The sequence below is a fragment of the Brachionichthys hirsutus genome, chromosome 19 (genome assembly GCF_040956055.1).
Source record: "Brachionichthys hirsutus isolate HB-005 chromosome 19, CSIRO-AGI_Bhir_v1, whole genome shotgun sequence".
Taxonomy (NCBI): domain Eukaryota; kingdom Metazoa; phylum Chordata; class Actinopteri; order Lophiiformes; family Brachionichthyidae; genus Brachionichthys; species Brachionichthys hirsutus.
Genome location: NC_090915.1, coordinates 7,045,008 through 7,069,250, shown reverse-complemented (window position 1 = coordinate 7,069,250; position 24,243 = coordinate 7,045,008). Strand labels below are relative to the sequence as shown.

General features: G+C 45.1%; 2 protein-coding genes across 2 annotated transcripts; both read right to left on the bottom strand.

The window, feature by feature from the left end:
• Window positions 1-9,427: 9,427 nt before the first annotated feature.
• ssh1b (slingshot protein phosphatase 1b) lies at window positions 9,428-18,367 on the bottom strand. The gene is made up of 15 exons (XM_068753208.1): window positions 18,299-18,367; window positions 17,505-17,542; window positions 15,252-15,352; window positions 14,410-14,474; window positions 14,208-14,329; window positions 14,057-14,125; window positions 13,638-13,703; window positions 13,058-13,252; window positions 12,847-12,940; window positions 12,390-12,518; window positions 12,225-12,271; window positions 11,831-11,977; window positions 11,044-11,244; window positions 10,158-10,800; window positions 9,428-10,018 (listed from the first exon to the last, which is right to left on the bottom strand). The coding sequence occupies exons 1-15, from the start codon at window positions 18,365-18,367 to the stop codon at window positions 9,428-9,430; spliced, it is 2,577 nt and encodes an 858-aa protein (XP_068609309.1).
• A 1,197-nt stretch (window positions 18,368-19,564) lies between these two features.
• LOC137908784 (synaptic vesicle 2-related protein-like) lies at window positions 19,565-24,011 on the bottom strand. Its single transcript, XM_068753205.1, has 15 exons — window positions 23,990-24,011; window positions 22,836-22,921; window positions 22,658-22,756; window positions 22,499-22,570; window positions 22,278-22,402; window positions 22,119-22,182; window positions 21,908-22,033; window positions 21,700-21,828; window positions 21,524-21,597; window positions 21,249-21,325; window positions 21,061-21,165; window positions 20,157-20,268; window positions 19,991-20,072; window positions 19,810-19,899; window positions 19,565-19,735 (listed from the first exon to the last, which is right to left on the bottom strand). The coding sequence occupies exons 1-15, from the start codon at window positions 24,009-24,011 to the stop codon at window positions 19,565-19,567; spliced, it is 1,434 nt and encodes a 477-aa protein (XP_068609306.1).
• Between the last annotated feature and the right edge of the window lie 232 nt (window positions 24,012-24,243).

The following is a 24,243-nucleotide window of genomic DNA, read 5'->3' as shown; positions in this document are numbered from 1 at the left end:
ATATATGATCCCAGTTCACACGAGTCACAATTAGAGAACGTTTTTTCTCATTCTAAGAGCAAAGCCTCTTCAATTCTTTACTGTTCTACAAGAAGAATGAGCGCAGGTAGATTTTACAGCCGTTCATGAGAAATGTCTGCAGTGCAGTTTTATTTTTATCACATCATTTCCCGTGAAAAACGAAAATGTGTACAGACTGCTGCTCTACGATTCTCTACGTTGTTGATCTGCATTTAATGATGGCACAGCGGCTCTTTACACCCCCGGGCATGCCCACCTCTTCCTGCTCCTGCTTTGACGCTCACATCTTCTTCCCCAGACAATTGTTTTGACAGAAAATTCCAGTTGCCATTTTGAGAATGATTAGCAGAACCCTATTATTCTCTCTATTATTGATGCCTTTGAACGTTTGTCCCTTCTTTTTGTGACAGGCTTTGCTGTTGATGACTGATCAAACTACAAAGGCTGCAATGCCGGTCGCCACGGAGACACTGCCCGCAGTGTCACATCCAGAAACGGATTATGAAGAAAGAAAAGAAAATACTGTCCTTTGGATCTAATAAATAATGATTTCATTTCCTAATTTGTTTTTTTTGCAGGAGACTGAAAATACTTGCATCACTGTTATAGAATGTAATTCCAGATGTTCTCCAGAAAAGAGGTCATGATTTCACTTGTTTGTTGGGCTGTGTAGCAGGACTGATCTAAAAGAGACTGTGGACCTTACTTTTCATGGTTGGTGTATAAAAGATACCAAGAACAACCTAGAACCTTTTGGTGCTGATCCAGATCACCGTGTGGACGGTGTAGATCCAGTTAGGAGGAGAACGAGCTGCTTGGAGGAGGTCTGTGTTCTTTGAGTGTTTCTCCAGGTTTGTCTTGTGATGCTGACAAAACTTGTGAGGAAGAAAAGCCACATGTAATCTGAAGAGGCCGTTCACACTGCCCGCCACATCACTGAGAATCACGTGGCCCAGATCCGAATCAGAGTCCTTATGATTTGTGCTGTTCACACCATCCTGGGGAAAACACCTGGACAGCATAAAGCACGGCTGACCAGCTCAGAATGTGCTCGTTTCAAATGTGCACGACGTGAGCAGCGTCACGACATTGTTTTCTGAAAACACAACTCTTATCAGGATTGTAGGCCTCGTTTCATCGGCGATATGCTAATGTTATATTATCTAGCCAAGAATGCCGGTATGAAAAGGGTTAATGGCCTCTGGTTTTGATTAAAAGATATTAGCTGTAGCTCTGCATTTTTGTGTGGCGTCCATTTCTTTCTAAAACACACAACCACCATCAATTAATCTAATTTCTTTGCATATTTTACGTTGAAAGATTTATGCTAAATGCACCAACCAACAGCTGCACTATGCTAGCGCTAAACAATAGCTGCCAGCTAGCATTAGCTGATGTTTCCACAGAGCTTTGCATTAAAAAGAGTAGCAACAAACTAAGACGCCAAGACAGCAATAAAAGTCAGGTTTTAATTTAAAGTACAACCCCCCCCCCCAAAAAAAAATCATTTATAAACAATAAAAACATTCAGTGAGAGACGAGTTAGCCACTAGCCGCTAACGTCATGCTGTCGCACCAGCTCCTCGACAGATGTTGCCGGAGCTGGTGCGGTCTGAACAGCCGCTCACGCTGACGCGCAGCGCCGCACACGAGGAAGAGGCGACCCGGCCAAGTGTTCAAGCACGTTCTTAAAATATCACAGAACTGCCCACATTCATTCTGTCCATGTTAGACCGGAATAAACGGTACAATGTCCCTTTGTTTTCCCCACATGCATCCAACTGCTGCTAAGCTAGCCCCCTAGCCTAGCTGCTAGCTGTTAGCTTAGCTGCGGTAGGCTGCCGCCCGCCAGCTGACGCTAGTGCGGATATTTCCACCCAAGGTTGTTCCCATTCTCAATCCCATCCAGCGAGCTAAAAAAAAAAAAAGAAAAAAAAAAGGATGGAACCGACCCGCACATCACACGCAAAATGCAAAGAGACATTCCAGGCTTTCTTACCTCTTAGATCGATGCACGATTCTGGTAGGCACGGGGTTAATCAACCAAAACACATGAATCTGATCGTTTTAGGCGCGCCCTGATCCTGCAGGACGTTCGTCCCTTGTCTTCTTCACCCCCCCAAACCGCTGTGCTTTAATTCGTTCTCCTGTTTGAAGAACAAATGGCAGCGAGCCCCCCTCCGGATTTAAACCCTTTGTATATTTCAGGATGCCGGGTGAGAAACCGAGCATCTCTTGCCCGCCTTTCACCTGCGGGAGACTCCAACGAACCGTCCACCCGCTCTCATCGTGATTAAATTCAACACAATACGCTGAAGACCGGCTGCGGCACATGCGCAAAGGAGAAGCCACATTTCATTTGGGCTGGAACGGCCAGAGACAGAAATCCGGGTGTCTCCTGACTTCCCTCGTCTTCACATTCGAAGTGAAACTTGTTGTGATCCAGTTGTTTTTGTTCAGCTGTGCAACAGAATGTGATTATTGATCCCCTCCCCTCATGGGGGGGGGATTCTGTTGCCATAATGTTGCCACATATTTGCACTCATTAGGACCGACTGCTGGGGTTCCCTATAAAGTCTTTTTTTTTTTAACTCTTGCAAGTGAAAGGGAATTAAAGAGACATGAAATGTGTGTGTCTGTGTGTGTGTTTGTTACGATTCTGCATCTTTTGTGAGAGGGTGAGGAACCGCCCTGGCCAGTTTTCAAAATTGCCATTGGGATTATTAAGATGAACACATTATCTTATTTACAACTAGAGGTGTAAATATTTGTACATGGAGAAAAATAAACTGAGCACACACCAGGGGGCCCCCAGGACAAAAGGCCCAACGCGGTCACTGGTGAGGGGAAAAACTTTAATATTTGAATAAATCAAACATTTATATATCGTAATTTTTTTATGGTCAGTCATGCAAAATAAATATAATTTTTCTCATGTGTTAAAGAGACGAGTTTAAATTTATATTAAACGGTTGCTACACAGAAAAGAGGTATGAAGTAACACAAGCATTCATTTAGACGTGTGGTTCTGGCCCCCTGGTAAAGGTAAATCCAATATTCTGGGTGACCCAATAACTGGGTCATCAATAAAGACAGATTAATGGTTCAGGTATGGACCAGACCCCTACCTTTCTTTGGGGACCGTTGAACCTCTGCTGGGGTCTCTCTGGACTTCTTTGGGAGATCAAAGGCATTCTTCATTTGGGATACTTTCACTGTCGGACCCTGCTCTGCCATCCGAAATTGACCTTTGTGACCTTCAGCCTTCGCTTGTCCCTGATGTCTCTGCATCTGGTTTTTCTCTTTAATAATTGCTGACACAGGCTTGTACGAATCCACCCCACTGCCACTTCCTGTGTCCCTGATACCGCGGTTGTCATTTCTGACCTCTGGACTGACTCTTCTAGATTGGCGCTTAGGATGTGTTTCTCTTTCCACTGTACAAGGAGATCTTGGACGCTGTGTCTCATTGTCTGGTATGACTTCAGGTATGATTAGAGCCTCTATGGATGCAAACGGATTCGGGGGCTTTTTTGCAACAGGAGGAGGTGATCTTTTAAATCTTGATCGTCTCTCCAGGAATTCTCTTCTCTGCAACATGTCCAGGTCCATCAGTTCTTCCTCTGGTGACAGTTTGGCCAGACGCACACAGTAGTCAAAGCCAATCACATGTCCAGGCAGAAGATGCTCCAGGGGGCTGAAGTCAATTGACCGTGGTCGTTTGTTGGTTGGTACAGCGTAAGTGCCTCTTTCATCCCACAGTAAACACATATCCTGATTAGTCGGGGTGTTACTTGGTGGATCTTTATTAAAATGAAATGTGTGTCTCCTCTTGACCCTCTCCTCAGAACGCAGGCGGTCTTTGCCTCTTCTTTGGACATCGGTGGACGTTAATTGTGCCGTTTTAGGATTTATGAATGGGTTTTTAGGTTTTTTGGGGACAGGTGGTGGCGGACCTTTAGCTTTGGGCTTTTCTTTCGGCACGTACCCTTGATCTTTTGAATCACACGAGGGAGGTGTTGTCTCTGGTGTGGAATTTACCCTACCTTGACTGAGTTCTGTTTCCACTGTGCTTTTCTTTGGCAGCCAATGAGTCATGGGTGGAGAACTGATGACAGCAGAAAAACACACAAGCCCACTCTCCTTCTTTGAAGTTGCGACCTGTATCCCTTCATCGTTGCTCTCATCGCCTAGCATAGGAGGACAAGGATTCAAATCACATTGTTCCTGTGAAAATGATGGACTGTCTTTCAGTTGTTGCGTGTCAGAACGAGTGGGTTTTGGTAGGCGAGACTCGCCTTTTTTACTCAACACTTGACTGTACTCCTCCTTTGTACATTCACTCAGGGCTCTTTCTTTAGCCTTCTCATCGACAGCACCAGCTAACCTCCTTTGATTGGATTGTTCAACACCCACTTCTTCGACAAATCCTGAACAGTGTCTGTCTTCGTCTTGAATGCCCGATTCTGTTGAAGAAGGATCCACCTTTTCCATGGATGCTTCCCAGCCGGCCATTATCTGTCTCTCCTCTCCCGATTTCTCCAGGGAGTGGACAGTTCCACCGATCATGCTTCCAATGCTTTTTCCGAATCTCTTCCCCGAGCCACTGTTGTGCTCCTCACCACTATTTATAGACACTTGCCTGTTGTGTTCATTCATGCTTTGCTTCCTCTCTGCTTGTCCTATTCCAGTTGTCTCGGCGTGGGCAGCTCCGACATAACGGACTCCTTTTAGCTGGCACCTGCTGCCTGTCACTTCAGCCAAATGTTGACCCATTTCCCTGTCATCGCAGGCTGTGGGTGAACTCCTACTATCCTCTTCCACACTATCACTTGCTGGTGAACGTGTGCCAGATAGCCCCCTGCTTGTCTTCCCAATAACCCTTTCTTGAGGGGCATTCCTGGAAGCACGTGGAACATTATGGTCCCTGTAGCCGACAGAGGAATCTCTCCCATCACTTCGTTTGATAGATGATTGACGATTAGCTGTTTCTGTCTTTTTGTCTAACACAATGCCATTTTTCCCTTCAGTTGACATCCAAATTTTATCCTCTTCAAGCACAACAAAGTCTTCTTCATTAGTGGGATCACAAAAGTCTGCTGGACTCTTGATTTGAACAACAGGACCTAACTTGCTTGGACCAAATGTCAGTTTCTTTCCAATGTCCTGCGTGTCCATCGCTGTAGTCCCAGTGTAGACCACGGCCTTCCTCTCAGACCCTCGCTCGCCGTTTGAAGTTTGGCTTGTATCCTTCGCGTACAGGACAGTTTTTGACTGCGTTGTCGTTTGAGCTACACTCCAGCTCTCCCCTATCTCCACCCACACATTCTGCGGCGGTGTTCAGAGGGTGCCGATTGGCTGCACAGGTTTGGCATCTGTACTTGCAAGAGTGATTGCGTCCCAGCTCGCCCAATGACTGGGGCGCTGATGCTAATCCCACACTGACATTGTCCTGATCTCTCTTCTCATCTTGTGCTGCCGTCTCCGATTGTTGATTCTGTGCAGTTTATCCAGACCAATCAGAATCATTGAATGACAACTTCTCTATGGATGTGTCTTAGAAAAAAAGTCAACTGTCACAAGTAGAAATGTCATAACATCTAATTGAGGAAGGCTAAATTCTTTATTCCAATTTGTATTAAGTTCTATCAATCTTTATTTTTGTATGCCATTTTCTACTGCCCTGTACTGCGCCCCCCCCCCCCGGCTATATATCTCTTCCTATTCTGTTGGAGAGGAATGGAGTGGTAGCTATAATTACATTCAGTCTGACTGCTGCCAGTGAGTCAGGGGGTGAAAAAAGAAGCGACGAGTCAGATAAGAGGTCAGCTGTCAGGTTCCAAGGTCAAATCCCCTCAAAATTTGATCTAATAAATGCAGACAGACGCTAATCAGTTAATGGCTCTAGTAGTCTCCATGACCAAATTATTGTAACATCAGTCTGGTAATTAGTTTTGAACTGCTCTCTTTTTTCATTTGATTAAAATGATAATTGTTTAGACAGGTCCCTTTCATCATGCATGGTCAACTTGATCGACAGTTGTGTTACGGTCCAACTCCGTTTTGGTGTAGAACCAGATAAAACAGAACACTGTGGAGAAGTCAGGCAAATGACATGGATGCGTAGGACAGCGTGGCTTTGCTGGTGGAATGGCCTCTGCTGCATGCCATTCTACTTACAAAGTGAAAGCAGCTCAAGACTTCAAAGGGGCATGTCAAATAAGAGTATTTTTAGCTCACAAATAAACCAGCATTGACCTCAGCAGTAATCCTCCACTTGATGGACTGGTCCAACCTCCAGATGATGTCATCCCGTGGGAGGGTGTCCCGTTCGTAAGCCATCAAAATTTCCCCCCGAGTCTGTGGAGAACGTTTTTCAGTTAGTTTTAGGTTGGAGTTAGTTGTTTTCCCATAATTTGGGCGCCAGGAGTAATTTGTGAAACTAAGGCTCCTTTGTCATGTTTCTCTTATTTATTTGTTCCTCTGATGGCGACAACCTCTAGCTCTGAGCATTAGATGCGTGACAGTTCATCCTTAGATGAACTCAAACATTTAAATTCTTATTTGATACTTCCAAAATGTTATTTTAGACTTTCTTTCTTATTGATCAATATATTGATTTGTAGTGACATAAATAATGACAGACATTATGAGCAGATACTTACTGAGGCTGTCGTTGTCCCTGTCCGTCACCCTGCCCGACTTTGCCTTGCTGGGAGATCTTTTTCCTTTCAGCTGTCACCTGCGTCATGATGTCAGACTGACTTCATTTGACTAATTCAATAAGGGTGATCTTTGCCCTGTTCATTTAACGAAAAGAGCAAGTGAAGGCCAGAAGCAGACAAAAGCAGGTCATATGATTACTGATGTGCTGCACATGAAAGTTTTATACACATTTTACAGGGAAATAAAGATCCACCGTCTTGAAAAACAGTGCAACGATAATGGCTGAGCGCAGGCATAATAACCGACTTCACTGAAAATAAAAACGATGCAGTGGCAATGGTTTATTTCCATTAACATTAGACTGGATATAATCTTAACAAAATGTAAAAAAGTGCATTACACGTGTACAATACAATACACAAAAACGATTATTTTAACAGACGCTTACTTCCAGGTAGATGCGCCAGTGTTGTCCACATGTCTCATCCTCACACGCATCGTGACGGACTTGTGCTCTCAATACACTCTGGATCCCTGGATAACCTCTAATATGTCTTAATATCCTTCCTCACAAAGTCTTCAGTGTCTCTCAATGGGATTGTCAGCTTCGTGTTTACTGCCTGGGAACGGTGCAATATATATATATATATAAAAATCACTGCCATTTATTATTAGGATTACCAACAATTTTTAATTAATAGCACCAGCCAAAGTTAGAGATGGGCCAGTTCTTTCTTGTTTTTGTTTGCTGTGGTACAAAGAGAACATGATTACGACACAGTAGCATTATCGGGGTTTTTAGTCATACTGGCCAAATCTGCAAGATTATATATTCAATAGCAAATTGTAGATAAAAATACAGAATTTACACGCTGGCAAATTTCAAAGACTTATATAATGTTTAATAAATGGCAGCTTATCTCATTCCAGCGAATAAGGTTCTTCAGCCAGCTATTGAACCAATACAATGCAGCACAATTTTCAACATTGCAAACAAATACAATATTAGTATAGGCTATTAATCAATGGAAATCCATCAAAATATGTGTGTACTGTGGTGGGGGAGGCATTATGTATGAGTTTGTGTGTGCATCCCTTATTTTATGGTTATACATTTTAGGAAGGAAGTGTATTGTTGGGACTAAAGATAAGCATTAAACAAAAAGGCAGCCAATCGACACACCCGGAGAAACTTAGCGATGCCTCTGATGCTTTATGAAGAGCTAAGGCTGAGGTTAAGGCACTTAAATACAGAACTAATCTAAAAGAAGCAAACATGGCGCGGTGGTCTGGGAACACAAACAGAAGGAGCCAGTGTATGTAGCACGTTGTGGCATTTCCCAGCATTAGCAACTGTCATTTTAGGACTTTTTGTTTTTTAAACAGATGCTGTCAACAACTTTGCGTTAGTGCTCCTTCAGGCTTAAATTTCAACATGAGGGAAAGAACAAGTTAGAGGCAAACCAGATTATCTAAATCCAACTACTGGAGCAAGCCTGCAGCTCTCTGGGGTCAAGGGAGGAGGATCAGACGATGCATCGCCGTTTGTCAAAGTTTCTACTGACATAACCAGAGTAGCATATTTCAAGCGTATTGATTCACTTTTCAGGGGGGCAGAAACGGAGATAGTCACCACGACTCTCTCCGGATCAATCCCCGGAAACAAGACCGCAAGGGCATTTTTGAAATGCTCCTCTTAGACAGGATGTTTGACTGTACTTGTACTGTAATACATGCTACTGTTTGACTGTACTTGTACTCTAACATTCCATCTAATAAATATATTCATCATCATCATGATTTGACCCCTTGCTTTGAACTTCTGAGTGATTAAACAATACCCGTTTAGCGTGCATTTGCAAATGTTTGTGTTTCAGGACAGAGAGAGCAAAAAAAGATCAGAAACAATGACAGCGTCTTGAATTAAATTCTTACCATGAAACTAGCTGTGAATGAAAGTGAGAAGTTGACCAACAGGCTTTGGTTAAATCAGGAATTGAAAAGAAATTATTATGCAAGCATTTGAACGTTTATTCATTTATTCATGATGGATTAATGAAGGTTTTCTTCAGTGCTTTTTGTTTTTTTTTGGCATTCATTCAATAAGAACACAAGGTGTATGCAGAATTCCATTTTTCACTGTGCTTTTTGTTGTCACTATGAAAGCATTTCTCGGTGAAAGCTAAAGGTGATTCCCTCTAACCATTTTGTGTGTGTGCTGTGCGGTGCTGCAAAGTCATGCGTGGGATAATGTGAGCACTTCAACAATGTGCTTGTTCGGGGTGACCAAAGACAACAAAAAAAACAGTCCCGAGATGGGATGCATATGTTCACGCCATTTTTTAGAAACTGTTTGTCCTCTTGTAATGTCAAAGCAGCTGCAGGAGGTAATATATAAGTGGTATTCAACCAGTAGTCACATATTGAATGTAATCAAACAGGCTCAACTGCTCATAAACAGCCGATTAGATGGATTGAAGAACACGTATACCGGCAGAAGCATGTCGATTCAGGTATTTTTCTTTCCATCAAAGTGCCAGCTGTAGCCTTCAAAAACATGGGCAGCATAAAGCTCATCCAAACCGAGCTGTAGGGAAGAATGGTGATCGTCGGGTGTGTGGTGATGGAGCAGAGACAGCTTCATCTCCGTTACGACACCACAGCGGCATTTAAGGCGCTCCGTCGGATTGGTGGAGGCACTGGTAAGCCTCCTTCTCCATCTGATCCATGGGCCGCTGTACTATGGAAAAGGCCCCACTGGGAGCTGGCCCGTTACGTCAAGCTGCTCTGCTCTCTGTCGCATCATTTCCAGACCAAATTCTGGCATTTGAAGGTGGAGCTCCACGGCACCGACGGGTTCTAGTTTTAAACCTTCAGCAGCGGGAGCATCGAAGGGCCCCACGCCCTCCCGTGATATTTCATCTCCATCAACCTGTGGTTCGTCCATGTCCTCAGGTTCTGCTGGGCTGTGGCCGTGAGGTGGCGCCTCACAGCTCATGTGAGAGACCAGTTTCTGGGGATTATTCTGCAGGACGGACGGGACATCAGGGCCACAGGTGGCGCAATGGTACAGAGGACGACAGGGTTGTACCAAGTTTGGCGGGACAACTCCAGGAGTTTGCAGTGATTGCAGGATGGAGGTGGACGCAAAATTGGTCCCGGGTGGATGTATGCATATGATTGGCACACTGCAATAACGGGAGGAGGTCAGGCGATGAGAACGTCCTCCTGCTGGACGGTCACAGCGGCGTCCCTGCGGTAGACGGAAGCAGTCTTCACAGGACTGATACGAGGGCTTCACTTTTAACGGGTTTCCCGTGCTGGCACTGTCCTGAATGGAGCAACATGAGCCAGTGTACGGTCAATGGCAGGCAGAATATTTAAGGTGCACTCATTTTATTAAAGCTACATGCAGACATGAAATAAGCTCGAAGAAAAGACAGAAATGTCCACATTTGAAAGCAACTTACGTCAAACGCTGCGGGGCAGCTGCGCTTGGCGGCCAGGCGGTTGCTGTTGTTGGTGTTCAGGTTGGCGAGGCCTAACCGGCTCTCCTCCGTCCTCCCACCCTCCAACGCCGTCTTATTGCCATCCGAATGTCCAGGCATTTGAGCCAACGCCGCCATCTCAGCTTCCTCTTTCTTGGCCTCCTCCTCGTCCTCTTCCTCCAAAGTACTGATCTCGAGTCTCAGTCTCATGTCCTCAAGTGGGTCAAGGCGCCCGCAAGTCTGCGCTGCCGTGCCCCCGCCGGGCAGCGCTAAATGGGCCATGGGGAAGCACTCGTCCTCCAACAGGGCATCCCTCTCCACGTCTTCAATCTCGATAAAAACTCTCTCCATGCCCAACAGAGGGGGACCTCGCACCGGCGTGGAGGGCTCGCTGTCCAGAGCCGAGTCAGACAAACGTCTGAAGTAGTAATTATAGTTAAGCGAGTCAAGGGGCTCCATCTCCAGACCCCTACCCCTGCAGGGAGACGCCCCACAGCCTGCCAGGGCGTCCTCCTCTCTGAGCACTGGCGTCTCCTCACCACCACTACTATGGCCAGAGGCTTGAAGCTCGGCGGATCCCTCCTCATCGGTTTCCGGCCTCCATAGCTTGTTGTGGCGTTGTTTACTGTGAAGGCAGAGGTTACTTTTTTTTTTATGAGCGCGTACGTAGATATGTACAGTACAAATACCTCTATATAAGAGTTTAATTCATCCCTTAACCCAGCTCGTAGGTTTATAATGCTCGTAAGAATTAACATAAAACCCTTCAATTGGTTCCTTTCCCCGAATAAAGAAAAAATAACGCTAAATAATGTAAATAAATAATAAAATCGGAGGAAGAAACATGTAAAACTTTAGCCGTCCTCACCTTGCGTCCAGGATTCCCTCGTATTCGGCTAGCTGCCTCATGAACGCGGCGTTCGGCTGAGCTACGCTCCGTTTCTGCCTGACGAAGTTGCACGCCTTCTCCAGAGACCAGCCATACGCCTTCATTGCATAGGCAATAACCGTAGAGGCCGACCGGCTCACCCCCATCTTACAGTGCACCAGGCACTTGGAATTGTTCTTCCTATTGGAGACGAACAATCGTTACATCCCATCGTGTGGACATAAGTAACAATGGTTTAAGGAGCAGGCTGCATGTGCATTTGAAACTAGAAAAACGCTCAAAGCGCAGACCTCCTCCAAGCAGCTCATTCTCCGCCTAACTGGATCTGCACTGTCCACACGGCGATCTGGATCAGCACCAAAAGGTTCTACATTGTTCTTGGTATATTTATACATAAAAGTAAAAGGGAATCAGAGTCCATCCATAAATAGGTTTTAGTGTTAAAATGTAAGATTTTTTCCTGACCTCATTCTGGATCAGATCCAGAAGACGTTTTGCATGATAGTTCATATCGGACCCCTTCATGACTTATAAAGCCTCCATTATAAGTAAATGGTAAAATCCAGATTTGTTTCGTCAGGTATCCGGATCACTCTCAAAATTTAAGTTAGATCAAGACCCATGTTCAGATTTGTTTTCATCAATATCCATCCAGCAGTTTTCCAGCAACAGCACCTCCTTGGTGGGGGGGTAACGCCTCACAGCCTACTTGTGAACAATGCTAATTAGCATGAGCTCATTGGTTTTGTTTTATGCAGGCTCTTACTTGGCTTTGACCATAAAGTTGTAGGTGTCGTTCCAGTGAGCCAACAGGTCGGTGGCGTCCTCGTCGTACACGCGGACGTTGTGATAAGAGAACGTCCCTGGGAAGAAGTTGTCGATCTCTCGGGTGACATTCAGGACGTAACCCACTCTGCAACCAAAACCAAAACCAAATGTTAGTCCCCGCTCAGTTTCACTGTTCCTCAACACGTGGATCGTAGCTCGCAGCCTCCACATGGTGTCTATGATGATATCTTGAAGTCTGTTTAACTGATGTGCGACATTATCTGAAACAACAACAACAACAACACCTTGTGGGACCTCATAGCAGAGCACAGCCCGCATTTCAGGAATATTCAAGAAGAAATGGGTGTGTTAGCCTTAAGACGTCAGCTCACCCGCAGTCACGAAGCTCCTCCAAATTGGAAGCGTTCCACTCAGAACCCTATAAAGGCACAAGACAGAGGCTCGTTCAGAGTATTTACTGGAAATGACCGTTAAAGACGGTTTTAAGGTAAAGCTGTGAACTGTGATAATAAAACAAAGAGACAAGAGATTCTGACCAGGTAAACATGGTCAAAGATAAGCGTGGCCTTGTCCATCTGACCCAGGATGATCAGCATCTCATTGTCGATGAACTCTTTGTACTCTGTCAGGCTACAACTCATGTGTTGCTCCAACTCGCTCCGGATCTGAGGGTGAGGACAGAACAGACGAGAAGAAGATCATGCAGCAGAATGAAGCTCGACGCCCTGATTCTACTGACGGGACGAAGCGTCTTTGCATGGTATACGTGAAGAACTTTCATCTTGGAGGACATGTCTGTCCTGCCTAAGACAAGACAATGGTGAGATGACACCCATGCTGTTAATAAGCAAAGGCGACACAACTGATGTCATTTTTTTGGCAATAAAAAAACAAGATTTTAAAAATAAAAAAACAACAAAAATGTTTTATATGGGCCTTTAACCCCAAAACATGCAGGTTGTGTATTTTCCTGTCCGCTGATTGGACACATACTTCCTTGGAGGTGATGTTCTCCAGGTCTTGAAACGTCATGATGTTGCGGAGCTTGGCTTTGATGAGACACTCGGTTCTCTCTCGTTCCGTCGGCCTGCACACAAAGCATCGGTGCTCCTCACTCTCCCAGCATGCAGCACATGTACATCAGGTCAGGGTAGCGAGAACGCTTCCCCCTCACGCCACCTCATCGCTACACGCGTCGTCTCACCGGTCCACAAACATGGTGGGTGAATCCGGCCGAGTGCTCTCCAGGTCGGTCATGGCGTTCCACTCATTAATGCAGCTCTGCTCTGAGGTAATGCTGCCCTCGTAGAAGGACATCCACGTGAGAGCAATGCCCCCTGGGAAGTAGTTGAATCGGCGTGACACCTCGCACGCCTTGTGGAGGACCTGCAGAGCCGACCTGCAGGGGTACAGAGGTTAAACCTTCATCACCTAAAAGATGGATGTGAGAAACAAGCTAATCTAAAAAACAGGAAGACGCGGCCAGTTATTAGCACGCGTGGCTTTGTTTGGTAGTAATTATTAGTTTGGATGCACGTCTTTCAGAGCCACCCTGAAATGTATATATTTGCATAATAACAAAGAAACCCTGCTAATCGCTTCCCCTAAAAGTATTTACAAGTGACAGAAACAGTAAATCCAAACAATACAACATATTTTGACGAGTATTTTCACTTGGATATGTGTGGAACTGCTGTTCTGCCATCTATGTGCATGGGCAATGCGTTTTCCCTCGGCCGTGTCCACACCTGTGGCCCCAGGTGAGCAGGACGGATTGGACTCACCACATGGCCTGCACTGATACAGGCTTGAAGACGTGCGACCGCCCGGCTGTGTTCACACTGAAGCCCCTGACGAGGAAGAGGAGGAGAAAGAAGATCAGTTTGAGGTTGAATAGAGATGAAGGGTGATGAACACAAGCGAGACACGGCTTGTCCACGCGACTATTGTGGACACTGACCACAAGATTACATGTTCAGTCAGATGATTACGCACGACAAATGATGTAATTTATCTCGAAAAGCACTTGGAGCGCACAAACCTCCTCCAAGCAGCTCAATATTTTACAACATATGATTAAAAAAAGAAGCCTTCATTATAAGTAAATGGGAAAATCCAGATTTGTTTGTATCCAGACAGGTATCCGGATCACTCTTAAAAATACCTCCTTGACGAGGTAATAAAGGACAAACTGAAAACGTACCCATCTCCATCTAGGTGGATGTTGGCATCACTCCAGAGTGGGAGCACCATCCCAATGGAACAATCTTTGCTGTAGATCACAAAGAAAAATGCTGCCAAGAAGGTCAAGAACAACACCTGGGCTGCGAGACCGCAGGCAGACAGACGGCTACCTGTCTTTGTCCATGAAGTCCATCCCCAGAACGATATTTTCCTCCGTGTCTTGATGGCCGTTGGTGTAAATAACGACCATGTACCTCAACTGCTCCGACCAGCCGCTCTCTAAACGCACCGCCTGTGGAGGAAAAGAAGGAGGATGAAATGAGACATGTCAGAGCATCACGGCACCAGAGCGAACGAGGAGTTTCTACTGACCAGCTTAATGCGATCTTCAGAGCGGAGGCTCTTAAACATGACCTGCAGGTGTTGAGGTAAATCACCTGAAAGAAAACAAAGGCCATCGGCTCGCTTCGCCTCAGTAAGCGACGCAGCAATGCTGCGACAGGCTTCAGCACTGAATCAATGAATAAATAAAGGTCAACTACAATCTGATCATTCAGCTCCTTCTATTGTCCATTCATGGATTCATTTTCCAGTGGGATTTATCTCAATGACGATCAACCCCCAACTCTGGAACCTTCCAGCGCGATCCTCCTGTTAAATGATGTCACGTCTATTTACGTGACATCATCACCGAGGCCTTTTCATATTCTCAGTCTTTATTATTAAGCATTTAATTTACTCTAAACCATCATTACCAACACGATGGGTTTGATTAGACTCATTTAAGCCCTCTCTTCTCTTATTGTCCTCTTACTCTTTCAGGAAGTTAAGACAATAGGTCTTTTATCTGATCTGCAAGGGTACCGAAACGTCTTTCACTTTGAGGCTGGAATATTTCTATTCCGTTTCTGCTTTTGACAGAGAATGAAAGTAAGCGGTTCCTGAGTTTTCTGTTTGCTGCTTTGTTTAATAAGTCAATACAGTTAACGTCTCGTTCATGTCTCTGGAAGAAGCTTTAAACAGCTCGTCCTGCCTGACATGCGGTTTGTCTGCAGCTGCAGGACAGATCAGAGCAGACCTCCCTACACGGTTTAGCATAAACACTCCCGAACCCACAATGGGAAAAATCACGTTTCCTTTTGTACGTGTACATTCAGAGAATATACAGAGAGAGAGAGAGAGAGAGACAAAGCCTCTTGTGTGTGTGTTCCTACCTGCATGCCTGTGGTGGGTTGGGGTCCTTGGCCCTTGAGTGCTGCCGCCCTGCTGGAGGAACAAGGCGGCTCCTTTGACCATGAAGAAGCTCTCGCTGAGGCTGGAGAAAGCACAAGTAAAAATACATTTACGAATAAGCTAAGCCATGAAATAATTTTATTTTTATATTTTTACAGTGCCTTGTAGAATGCTTTTTAAACGAGGGTTAAGCAAATATGATTTGTTAGACGTCATTCTGAGGATTCATGTAAACAAAGGAGCAGCGATGAAAAATCTATATTCAACAAGTCAGAGACGAACGGCTTCGGTTTCCTCCTCTTCTTTGCCTCCTCGAGCGTTTATCTTATATTTCTATACTTTATAAAACATATAATAATAAATCTGAATTATTCAAGTCAAAAAGTTACGCAGACTTCCTCTTGAAAAAGGAATCTTAGTTCTATAAAGACGCCATTCCTCCACTATTATTGCTTTACTCGAGTAACGCTTGGCTTCCTTCATTGCAGCAACAGCTGAATCCTAAAACATTCAGAAATACATTTCAGATCAACATCTGGTCTGCTTGAAGAGTAAAAAAGTTGAGTGGCACTCAGTTGAGCACACTTAACCAAGAGACTCTTTAATTCAATGACGAGTTATCAAAAATAAAATATCATCAGCTTATGAGCTTCTAATATCGCCCGTTTCCTGGAGGGAGATTTTACTTACATGCGACAGATCGCCCTCCGCGTCCGAGCAGCTTCCTCCACGAAGTGAGGCAACAAAGTGATCATGGACCTATGGGAAGGTTTCTCAACGAGACGCATCCTGAGATCCTGAGACTAGTTCGAGGGTTTTTACCTTCCTCTCCTGAACTCGCTTCCATCCAGCTTCTACCAACACACATTTCTGACCAGGGGACTGGTTGATCTTTGCCTCCCACAGATTTTCCATCACAGCCCTGAAACCTTCCCGCCTGCTTTCCCCTGTCCTCTCAGTTTCTGCTCCCTATCGCGCTGTCCACAGCAGCGACCGGTTCTCCCAGTACGAAACGCCGCCACAATACCAGCATCCCAGCGAGTGCCGCTCGGTCGCTGGCGAAAATCTCAAGTCTGACAACAAGGATTCTAAATTAAGACTCAATGCTGATGACTATCAGCAGGAACTCCATTCAGGACATGATGGGATTTAACCCCCCCCCCCCCCACACACACACACCACACACACAAACAAAGGCTGCCTTTATGAAGTCAGTTGATTAAAGAAAGGCTTTATGACAGTGGAGGCTCATTGTTTAAATGTCTGTAATGAAGCAGACATCAGAGACGCTTCAGGGTTAGACGACAAGACGAGGCGATCGTCTCCTGTGAAAAGGCTCGTTCTAATGATGAGGGCAGCGTCCTCCTTTGACGTTTGAAGGAACCGTTCATAATCCTTGCCCGTGTTTAATCCCTTGTTTCTCTCACATCCACTACAGAACCACGAACCTAGCCGGGCTCTGGCAGAAACAAAATGTACAAGCAGATATCTAAAAATGGAAAATCTCATTTAGAAGCTCAGTGATTTAATATATATATAAAGAAATGTTAAACTGCATCTTGAGACATCGCCTTCTGCTAGTTAACTCTTCCAAGCAGGTTCTGTTTGTAACGCAGTTTGTCTGTCTGTTAGCAGGATTACGGAAAAACTGCTGCTTGGATCTTGATGAAAAACAATCTGAAGATGGGTCGTGGTCTAATTTACATCCCATTAAATTTGGAGAGCGATCTGGATACCCCTCTTGATACAATTTCTTCCCCAGATTTTCTCATTTACTTAGGCTTTAAAAAAAATATTGTAAAATATGCATTCACCAAAAATCAGTCAGAAATGGGTCCGATATGAACCATCATAAAAAATGTATTCTGGTTCTGATCCAGAATGAGGTCGGGAACAAATATTACATTTTAACATTAAACCCATTTATGGAATCAAGAATCTGTTAAAAATGCACATCAGCTCTGATTCACTTTTACTTTTCATGGTTGGTGTATCAAGATACCAAGAACAATCTAGAACCTTTCGGTGCTGATCCAGATCACCATGCTTGAGGGAGGTCTGTGCTCTCTGCGGGCTTTTCTAGTATTTCCATGTAGATTAAAGGTCAGAAGGCCCAGTGAAGACAAAAACACATTCCAGAAGAGACAGACTGAAACACCAAACATCCGTAACACATCTCCAGTTACTTGACTGCAAAAAAACCCCAAAAAAAACAAAAAACAGAAAGGTCATACCTCTGATTATTTTTCCGGTCATCATCGCTTCCAAAATCCTGAAAGCCAGAAACAAGGCAGGACATGTAAAGACAGCAGCGCAGTATTCAGCTGCGTCATGGCGGCAGCCGTACAACCCAACGGATCGGAATATTTTAAATGTTTATATTTAAAACCAGTAGAACTCGCACCGCAGGAACACCGCCCCTCTTATGGTCACTGAATCTAAAAAATTTAAATAAAATAATACAAGACTCTGTTTTAGTGTAAATCTGCAATTACAGGGGGAGTGAGCTGCTTGGCGGAGGTCTGCGCTCTCTGAGTGCTTTCTCAGTTTTTGGTTTTTTTTAAACTCGAGCTGTTCACACTGATCAGAATTCGATCCTCATTAAATTCTGGGGTCAATAACCTGCGTGCAGCTTCAAAATGACCACTTTGTCCTGTTAAAACTCACCAGCCCCCCTTCAGACTTTTATTTCCTAACCCAGGGGTGTCCAAACTGTGCCATGGGGGGGGGGGGGGGGCCGAGACGCTCCAGGTTTTCCTTCCAGCCGGCCGCTAAAGCAGGTGATTCTAATTATCAGCGCCTCCTTCCAGAGCAGGAGCTCATTAGTGAGATCAGCTGCTGGAAAGAAAACCCGGAGTGGCTCGGCCCTGCACGGCACGGGTTCGACACCTCTGAAATCACCGGTAAGTCAAGTTTAAACAGCCGTGATGGGGGCGCCGGAGCCCCGCCTGGACGCGGCTTCGAGCCGGCGTGCACCGCGTTCCATCCGCGCGTACACAAAGACTGAGAGCCCGGTTCCTCCACCTACCTCCCCCGCGCTGCTGGACGAGGATGCTGCGCTCGGCGTGGGAGACCGCTGCAGGGTTACCAGGGCCATGGCGGAGGCGGAGGAGGAGGAGGAGGAGGAGGAGGAGAGGAGGAGAGGAGGAGAGGAGGAGGATGCGCCGCTACGACCGCCTCGGTCACCGGGGAGAAAACGCCTCGTCAGACTCTCATCCAGCAGCACCTGTCTCCGGAGCCGCGGCCGTGCGCCCTTTCGGTCCTGCTCCGTGCGTCCTCCGCGGCTACCGGGGTCCTCATGAGCGGGAAGCTGAGCGGAAGCTGCTCCGGTTGCGTGAAAGCAACAATAAAGCAGGATTTGTCATCACTGCTGTGCAGACGGAGACAAAAACACGGCGCAGGTCGGAAGCGGGGCAGAGACGAGCGCAGCTGTGACGGCTGCCTGTGATTGGCTGGCCTGTTTGGCGTGCGCGCTGTCATTGGGCCGATGTTGTCAAGGTGACTGGCCAGACTGCGAGCCCAAATGCACGTCGATGATGATGATGATGAATATATTTATTAGATAGAATGTTAGAGTGCAAGTACAGTCAAACAGTGGCATGTATTGCAGTACAAGTACGTGGAAATGGAAAGCTTTTATTGTCATTGTCAACACAGTACAAGTACAGTGCAACATTGAAACAAGATTCGATGAGTGAGCATCGGCTGCAGCAAATAAATCTCGCTGCCAACGACTCTTCTTGGAGAAGGTGCAGAAAGCTGTGACGAGACGCCGTTTGTGTTTGCAACGCTAAGACGCAGACTAATTTATCTCCGTTCTAGCGGCGGTAATTTTATGCCACTGTTTGTTCAGTTGAGTCAATGCTATCTTAATTTGAACGAGGTCTCATGTCAGTACACTGCGCCTGTATTTTATAATTAATATCCCATTTGCATGCGTTCCCAGTTTATGCCACAACTATATGTACTTCAAATATTTTTGGAAAGTGCATGCGTGCTTGTTGCAATGTTTTCATGTTTCCGTGACATTCACCGTCTCAAGAAAGCAGAACTAGAAGCAGATGTAACTTTAATATGCAAAAGAAACATGCATGCATACAGTAAATATTTTAAAAACGTGTATCTCTAAGCGCAGCGTCACACGGAAAGTTGATTCCACTGCTTTAGGATTGTGCCGTGTTGTCTGTGGCTGCATCCAGTTAAACGGGTTACTGTATTTATTTTTCCATTTCTCCCTCTCTTTTTTTTATTTTTTGCTCTGTGTTTATCTACCATTGCAGGATGATACGCTGCATTACTCGTTAGTTGCTGTGACCTCCTGCGCTCCAGCCATCTGGTTAAGATTGGATTCCTGCAGACTCCGGCCCGATGACTCGATAGGCAGGATCAAGCATGCGACCCCAGCCAAAAGACTACAGCCACAGTAGAGAGACAGCGCCAAATACACCGACCTCCTGAGCATCACCTAGAAAAACACACACACGCAATAAGTAAACTATTTTGAACACATTGCTTTAGAAAGTTCTGGTAAATTCATACCGATGCAATGAACGGTGTAATCAGGGAGCCCATCTTGGAGATTGCGCTGCCTATTCCCAGTGCCGAGGCTCTAATCTCTGTCGGAAACACCTAACGAATGAGAGAAGGGCGTTTTCTTCAGATGAAATTGCATGAAACTCGAGTGTCTCATTACAAACTGCTAAATATGATTTCGATTTACCTCTGGCATGTAAACATATATAACTTGGAGTCCTCCAGCGATGGAGGCTCTGGCAATAAAGATAATGATTGTGACAGCTACCCTGCGTGGAGAAAAAACTATTACTGATGTTTTAATGCATTTTGCTTTTGAATCAATACAAAATGGCACAGATAGACCATCTCACCTGCCGATACAAGCATACAAAGGCAAAATGAACAAGGAGAACATGAAGAAAGCCATGGCCATGCTCTTCTTCCTGCCAATACGGTCGATTATCAGAAGGAAGACTAAAACACCTGAAACAGACATGAAGCAGTCAATTTAGAATTTATAACATGCAGACAAAAAAAGTGCAAAGAGGAAATGGAAGGAATTCCAATTTCACAGTTTAGGCCGTTCCGTAGGACCAGCACTCCAGAATCTCTGTTTGTAGGAGTGTGTGGTGAGATAATCTGGGATTAGAGCAGATTATGTATGTATGCAAACACAGAATTTAAATACTGAAGATAGCTTTGCTTCACTTGACAAAACGTCATGGTAAGATGGGTTTGCTCAACATTTAGAAAGTTAAAATATAATGCCAGACTTCCAAAAGTTTTGCACAAATAGTATTTACTAAAGATTTTAACTGAACTGCATCCACTCAACCGTCTCCTCTCCCTCCGCTTTAGCCACCTTGCAGGTGACGGGAGTTGGGGAAGTCTATCCCAGCTCACTACGGACGAGATGCGGGGTACACCCCAGATGTGTCGCCAGGACATAGCGGGGGCCACACACAGACAGACAACCATTCACGGCCACTACGGACAATTTGCAGTCCTCAACTCACCTAAGATGCATGTTTTTGGAGAAAATCTGAGATAATCCATACAGCCAGGGGGTGAACATAAAAAAAGGAATCGAACCTGGCACCTTCTTGCTGTGAGGCAGCAAGCAGCGCTACCCACTACGCCACCGTGCCGCCTTAATTGAAATCATTAACCTAAGTGAAGATTTTTCTTGTGGATTGTTCATGAAGAAACTCGGAGCAATGCCTAATTCACAGGTTTAAAACATCTCTTCATAAACATCATTTTGAAGGTCTTCACCTGGGATTTCAGCCGCGGTTGTCCATAAAAGGTCTTTATAGTCATCTGATGTCAAATAATTGCAGTCTAGATTACAGCTGTGTTCAGGTTTGGCTCCTTGGGGCGCTGTCGGGAAGGAGAGTTTGTTTTTTGTTCAATTCAGAGACACGATTAAAGCTGATCAGCAGACGGGAGTAGATGCTACTTACTGCCACACATACCCCCAGACTGGAACAGCTCAGTTGTTAACAGGACCAGACCATAATAGTTAAAGGCAGCAGAAAACCTTTGGTGAAAATAACATCACACATTGTTCTACATACTAAAGTACACTATAGTGCAGCAACAAATTAATTGCACATAGCATAGTTTCCATTGATTTACATTTACTCCAGGATGCATTTAATCTCAACTCCCCCCACACACCCTTTTTCATACACACAAATTAAATCAAGCAAGTAGAATATGTGTCGCTCAAACAGACCAAATAAACCACAGAAGAAGAGTCATCCTCCAATACTGAGGAGAAAAGAGATCTTTAACCTTCCTGCGGTCTCTCTGTGAAATTAACACAACACAAATGGAGGGAACATTTTTAGCATCGAGGCATCATGTTGGACACACGTCTTCGTTTTCTGACACGTATGCCTGTAAGCTCACCTGCGTGTGGGCGGTCACCTTCCCTGGAGGCATGGTCTTACCATTGTCTTTGGCCACACGCTGTAAGGTCGCCATGGCTTTCTCTGCGTTTCCTGTCAGCAAGTCAAAGCGAGGACTTTCGGGAAGCCACTGTGGAACACAGAACAGTTCACTGGAGAGATTAACCTCGGCGTATTTATATTTTATCTTCTATCACCAATATGCATACCGGAAAAAAGGCAATAAACATTGCCAATGGTATAGCGGCAACAACGAGCAGCCATCTCCAACCAAGCGTTGGCATGATCCACAATGCCAGGAGGACTATGAACACAGTACCGACTGCCCAGAATACCTGAAGCAATGAATCAGGAGGGAATCAATAAACAGCAAAATTAATGAGAGATAAGACATTTAAAAACGGTGTATTTTGACATTACCGACATCATCATGACGCAGGTGCCTCTCATTTTTCTGGGGAGGAACTCGGAGTAAAATATCACCCTTGAAGGTTTGAAACATTTAGTGGTTATTAAAAAGGTGTCGGCCTGGCAATGCAAGCTGAATTTTTCCACACAAAGAGGACGAGGTAGAATTACGCCTGAGGAATTCCTCCGATGCCGAAGCCGACGAGGCTCCGCAGGAACAAGAGCCAGGAATATGTTGGAGCGAAGGCGCTCAACAGACCATAAAACAGGGTCCAGCACATAGACATGATCAGACCCTGCGTCCGACAGAGAGACGTTGAGAGTTAAATGTGAAGAAATGCACAGAAATGTTCAAATCTTAGAGGGGAAAAAAAAACGTGGGTTAGACTCACGACTCGTCTGCCATATCTGTCGGAGAGGTTTCCCCATAGAGGCGAACTCATCGCCATCCCGACAAACACGAACTAAAAAAGGAATCGTTTCACTCACACATTTTGTATTTTTGTATTTCCAAACCAAAAAAAACCCAAACATTTCTGAGAGGCTCTTACCGACGTTATGAGAGCCACCTTGTAGCTGGGCAGCCTCCACTCACAGCGAAGCTGGGGGCCCAAGATGCTGAGGATCATCATTTCCATGGCGTCTGCCGTCTGTCCCAGATAGGCGGAGTGCTACGTGAGTGTTAAACAGCAGAGCGTGGACCATGTCTCCATGTTTAAGGACTCTTACCCACGACAGTCCGGTGAGGAGAGATAATTTCCACTGGAACTTTCCGAAGCCGATGGTTTCTAGCGCATCGTCTACTGTCAGGGTTTCTGTAAAAGCAACGAGACATTGACTGAAGTTCACTGTCCTCCGGTGAGAAATGTGTGCAGGACGATGAAATGACTTTTATATTTTGTGTAACCGTGTAATATAGATTCAACACTGACTGACACGCGTCTCCCAGCTGCAAAAATAATGCTGTAAAGCCACTGTTTAAGATCTGTATAAAGTCTGTATTGTCATTTATATCTCAAATCAATTACATCCGACACCTTGTCAAAGATGAAACTACCCAGAGTGTGTACACTGTATGCGCAATTGTGTCTAAAGCAAATATCTGTTTACCCTCCTGCCCCCAGTCGAGGGTAACGCAGCCTCAGACGGTTTTTATCCAAGCGCCATAAGACAGCTAAGCGCACTGTAACATCTTCATGCAGGTATTTCTGTTATTTACTGTGTATATTCACTCTATCATGTATCGTTCCACTGCTATTTACTGTTGTTTAAGACGGTGCAATATCTTGCATCTGTGTTTTATTGGAATTTCATTCTATGTTAGCATTTCTGAATGACATTAAAAATACTGAATGACAATAAAAATGATGACTATCTCCGTTTCTGCCCCCCTGAAAGTTGTTTTGAAGGAGGCCATCGAGTTTTGAGGGCAGGAGTCACCCTTGGGGGGGGGGGGGCAGTGTTGTAAAAAGAGTATTTACACTGCTACAGCTGGTAGACAAAGGAGAGCTGATATTTGTGTGTTACTACAGCTAATAGTTTTACAGACCTTCAGGTTTATCGGATCTAGATTTGGGTGCAGAATATTCTTCGTGTGAGTCCAGTCTTCCTGAGGGAATAGTGCCGGTCTCATTCTGGTCCTCATCGTTCTGAGCCACTACGTTTACCTCACCCCTAAACAGCAACACACCCAAAGGAGAAATCCAGGCATTCAGCACAAAGGCTGAATCTAAGACATGACCTGCTGTAGAATTCTATAAAGTGCAAAGCGGGTTTTTCCAGCATTGCTTTTACTTTTTGTGTCACAGATAAACAAAGTCAAAATAAGAGCCTGTTGTCTCACCCTAGGTCTGGCTTTCTCCACCACCTGTAAGAAACCCCACCTGTCCTCTTCCAGCTCTCCATATCAGTGGTCTCCTTTCCAAAGCTGCTGGCGTAGATCAAGGTTTCATACAACCAATCAAACTACAGTACCTTGTCACATGAGCAGGGCGGGGCCAAAGCAGGAAGTCCTACTGTGTGACTGAGTAGACAGGTTTTTTAGGTTAGCTTGCCAATGAATAATAATAGATATAAAATCAATATAGATGTAATACTTCCAGAACTCGATTTTCATTACAGTTATGATATTAAATAC

Bases quoted from the DNA above. Each gene is read 5' to 3' on its own strand.
- LOC137908784 (XM_068753205.1), bottom strand. From the start codon at position 24,011: ATGGAGAGCTGGAAGAGGACAG. The intron at 22,922-23,989 runs GTGGGGTTTCTT...TTGCTTTTACAG, and splicing joins GGAGAGCTGGAAGAGGACAG to AAACCCTGACAGTAGACGAT. The intron at 22,571-22,657 runs GTAAGAGCCTCT...TTCCTTTTTTAG, and splicing joins AGGTGGCTCTCATAACGTCG to TTCGTGTTTGTCGGGATGGC.
- ssh1b (XM_068753208.1), bottom strand. From the start codon at position 18,367: ATGGCCCTGGTAACCCTGCAGCGGTCTCCCACGCCGAGCGCAGCATCC. The intron at 14,330-14,409 runs GTCAGTAGAAAC...TTTCCTCCACAG, and splicing joins CTGAAGATCGCATTAAGCTG to GCGGTGCGTTTAGAGAGCGG. The intron at 12,519-12,846 runs GTATGTGTCCAA...CCTCACCCTCAG, and splicing joins AGAACATCACCTCCAAGGAA to ATCCGGAGCGAGTTGGAGCA.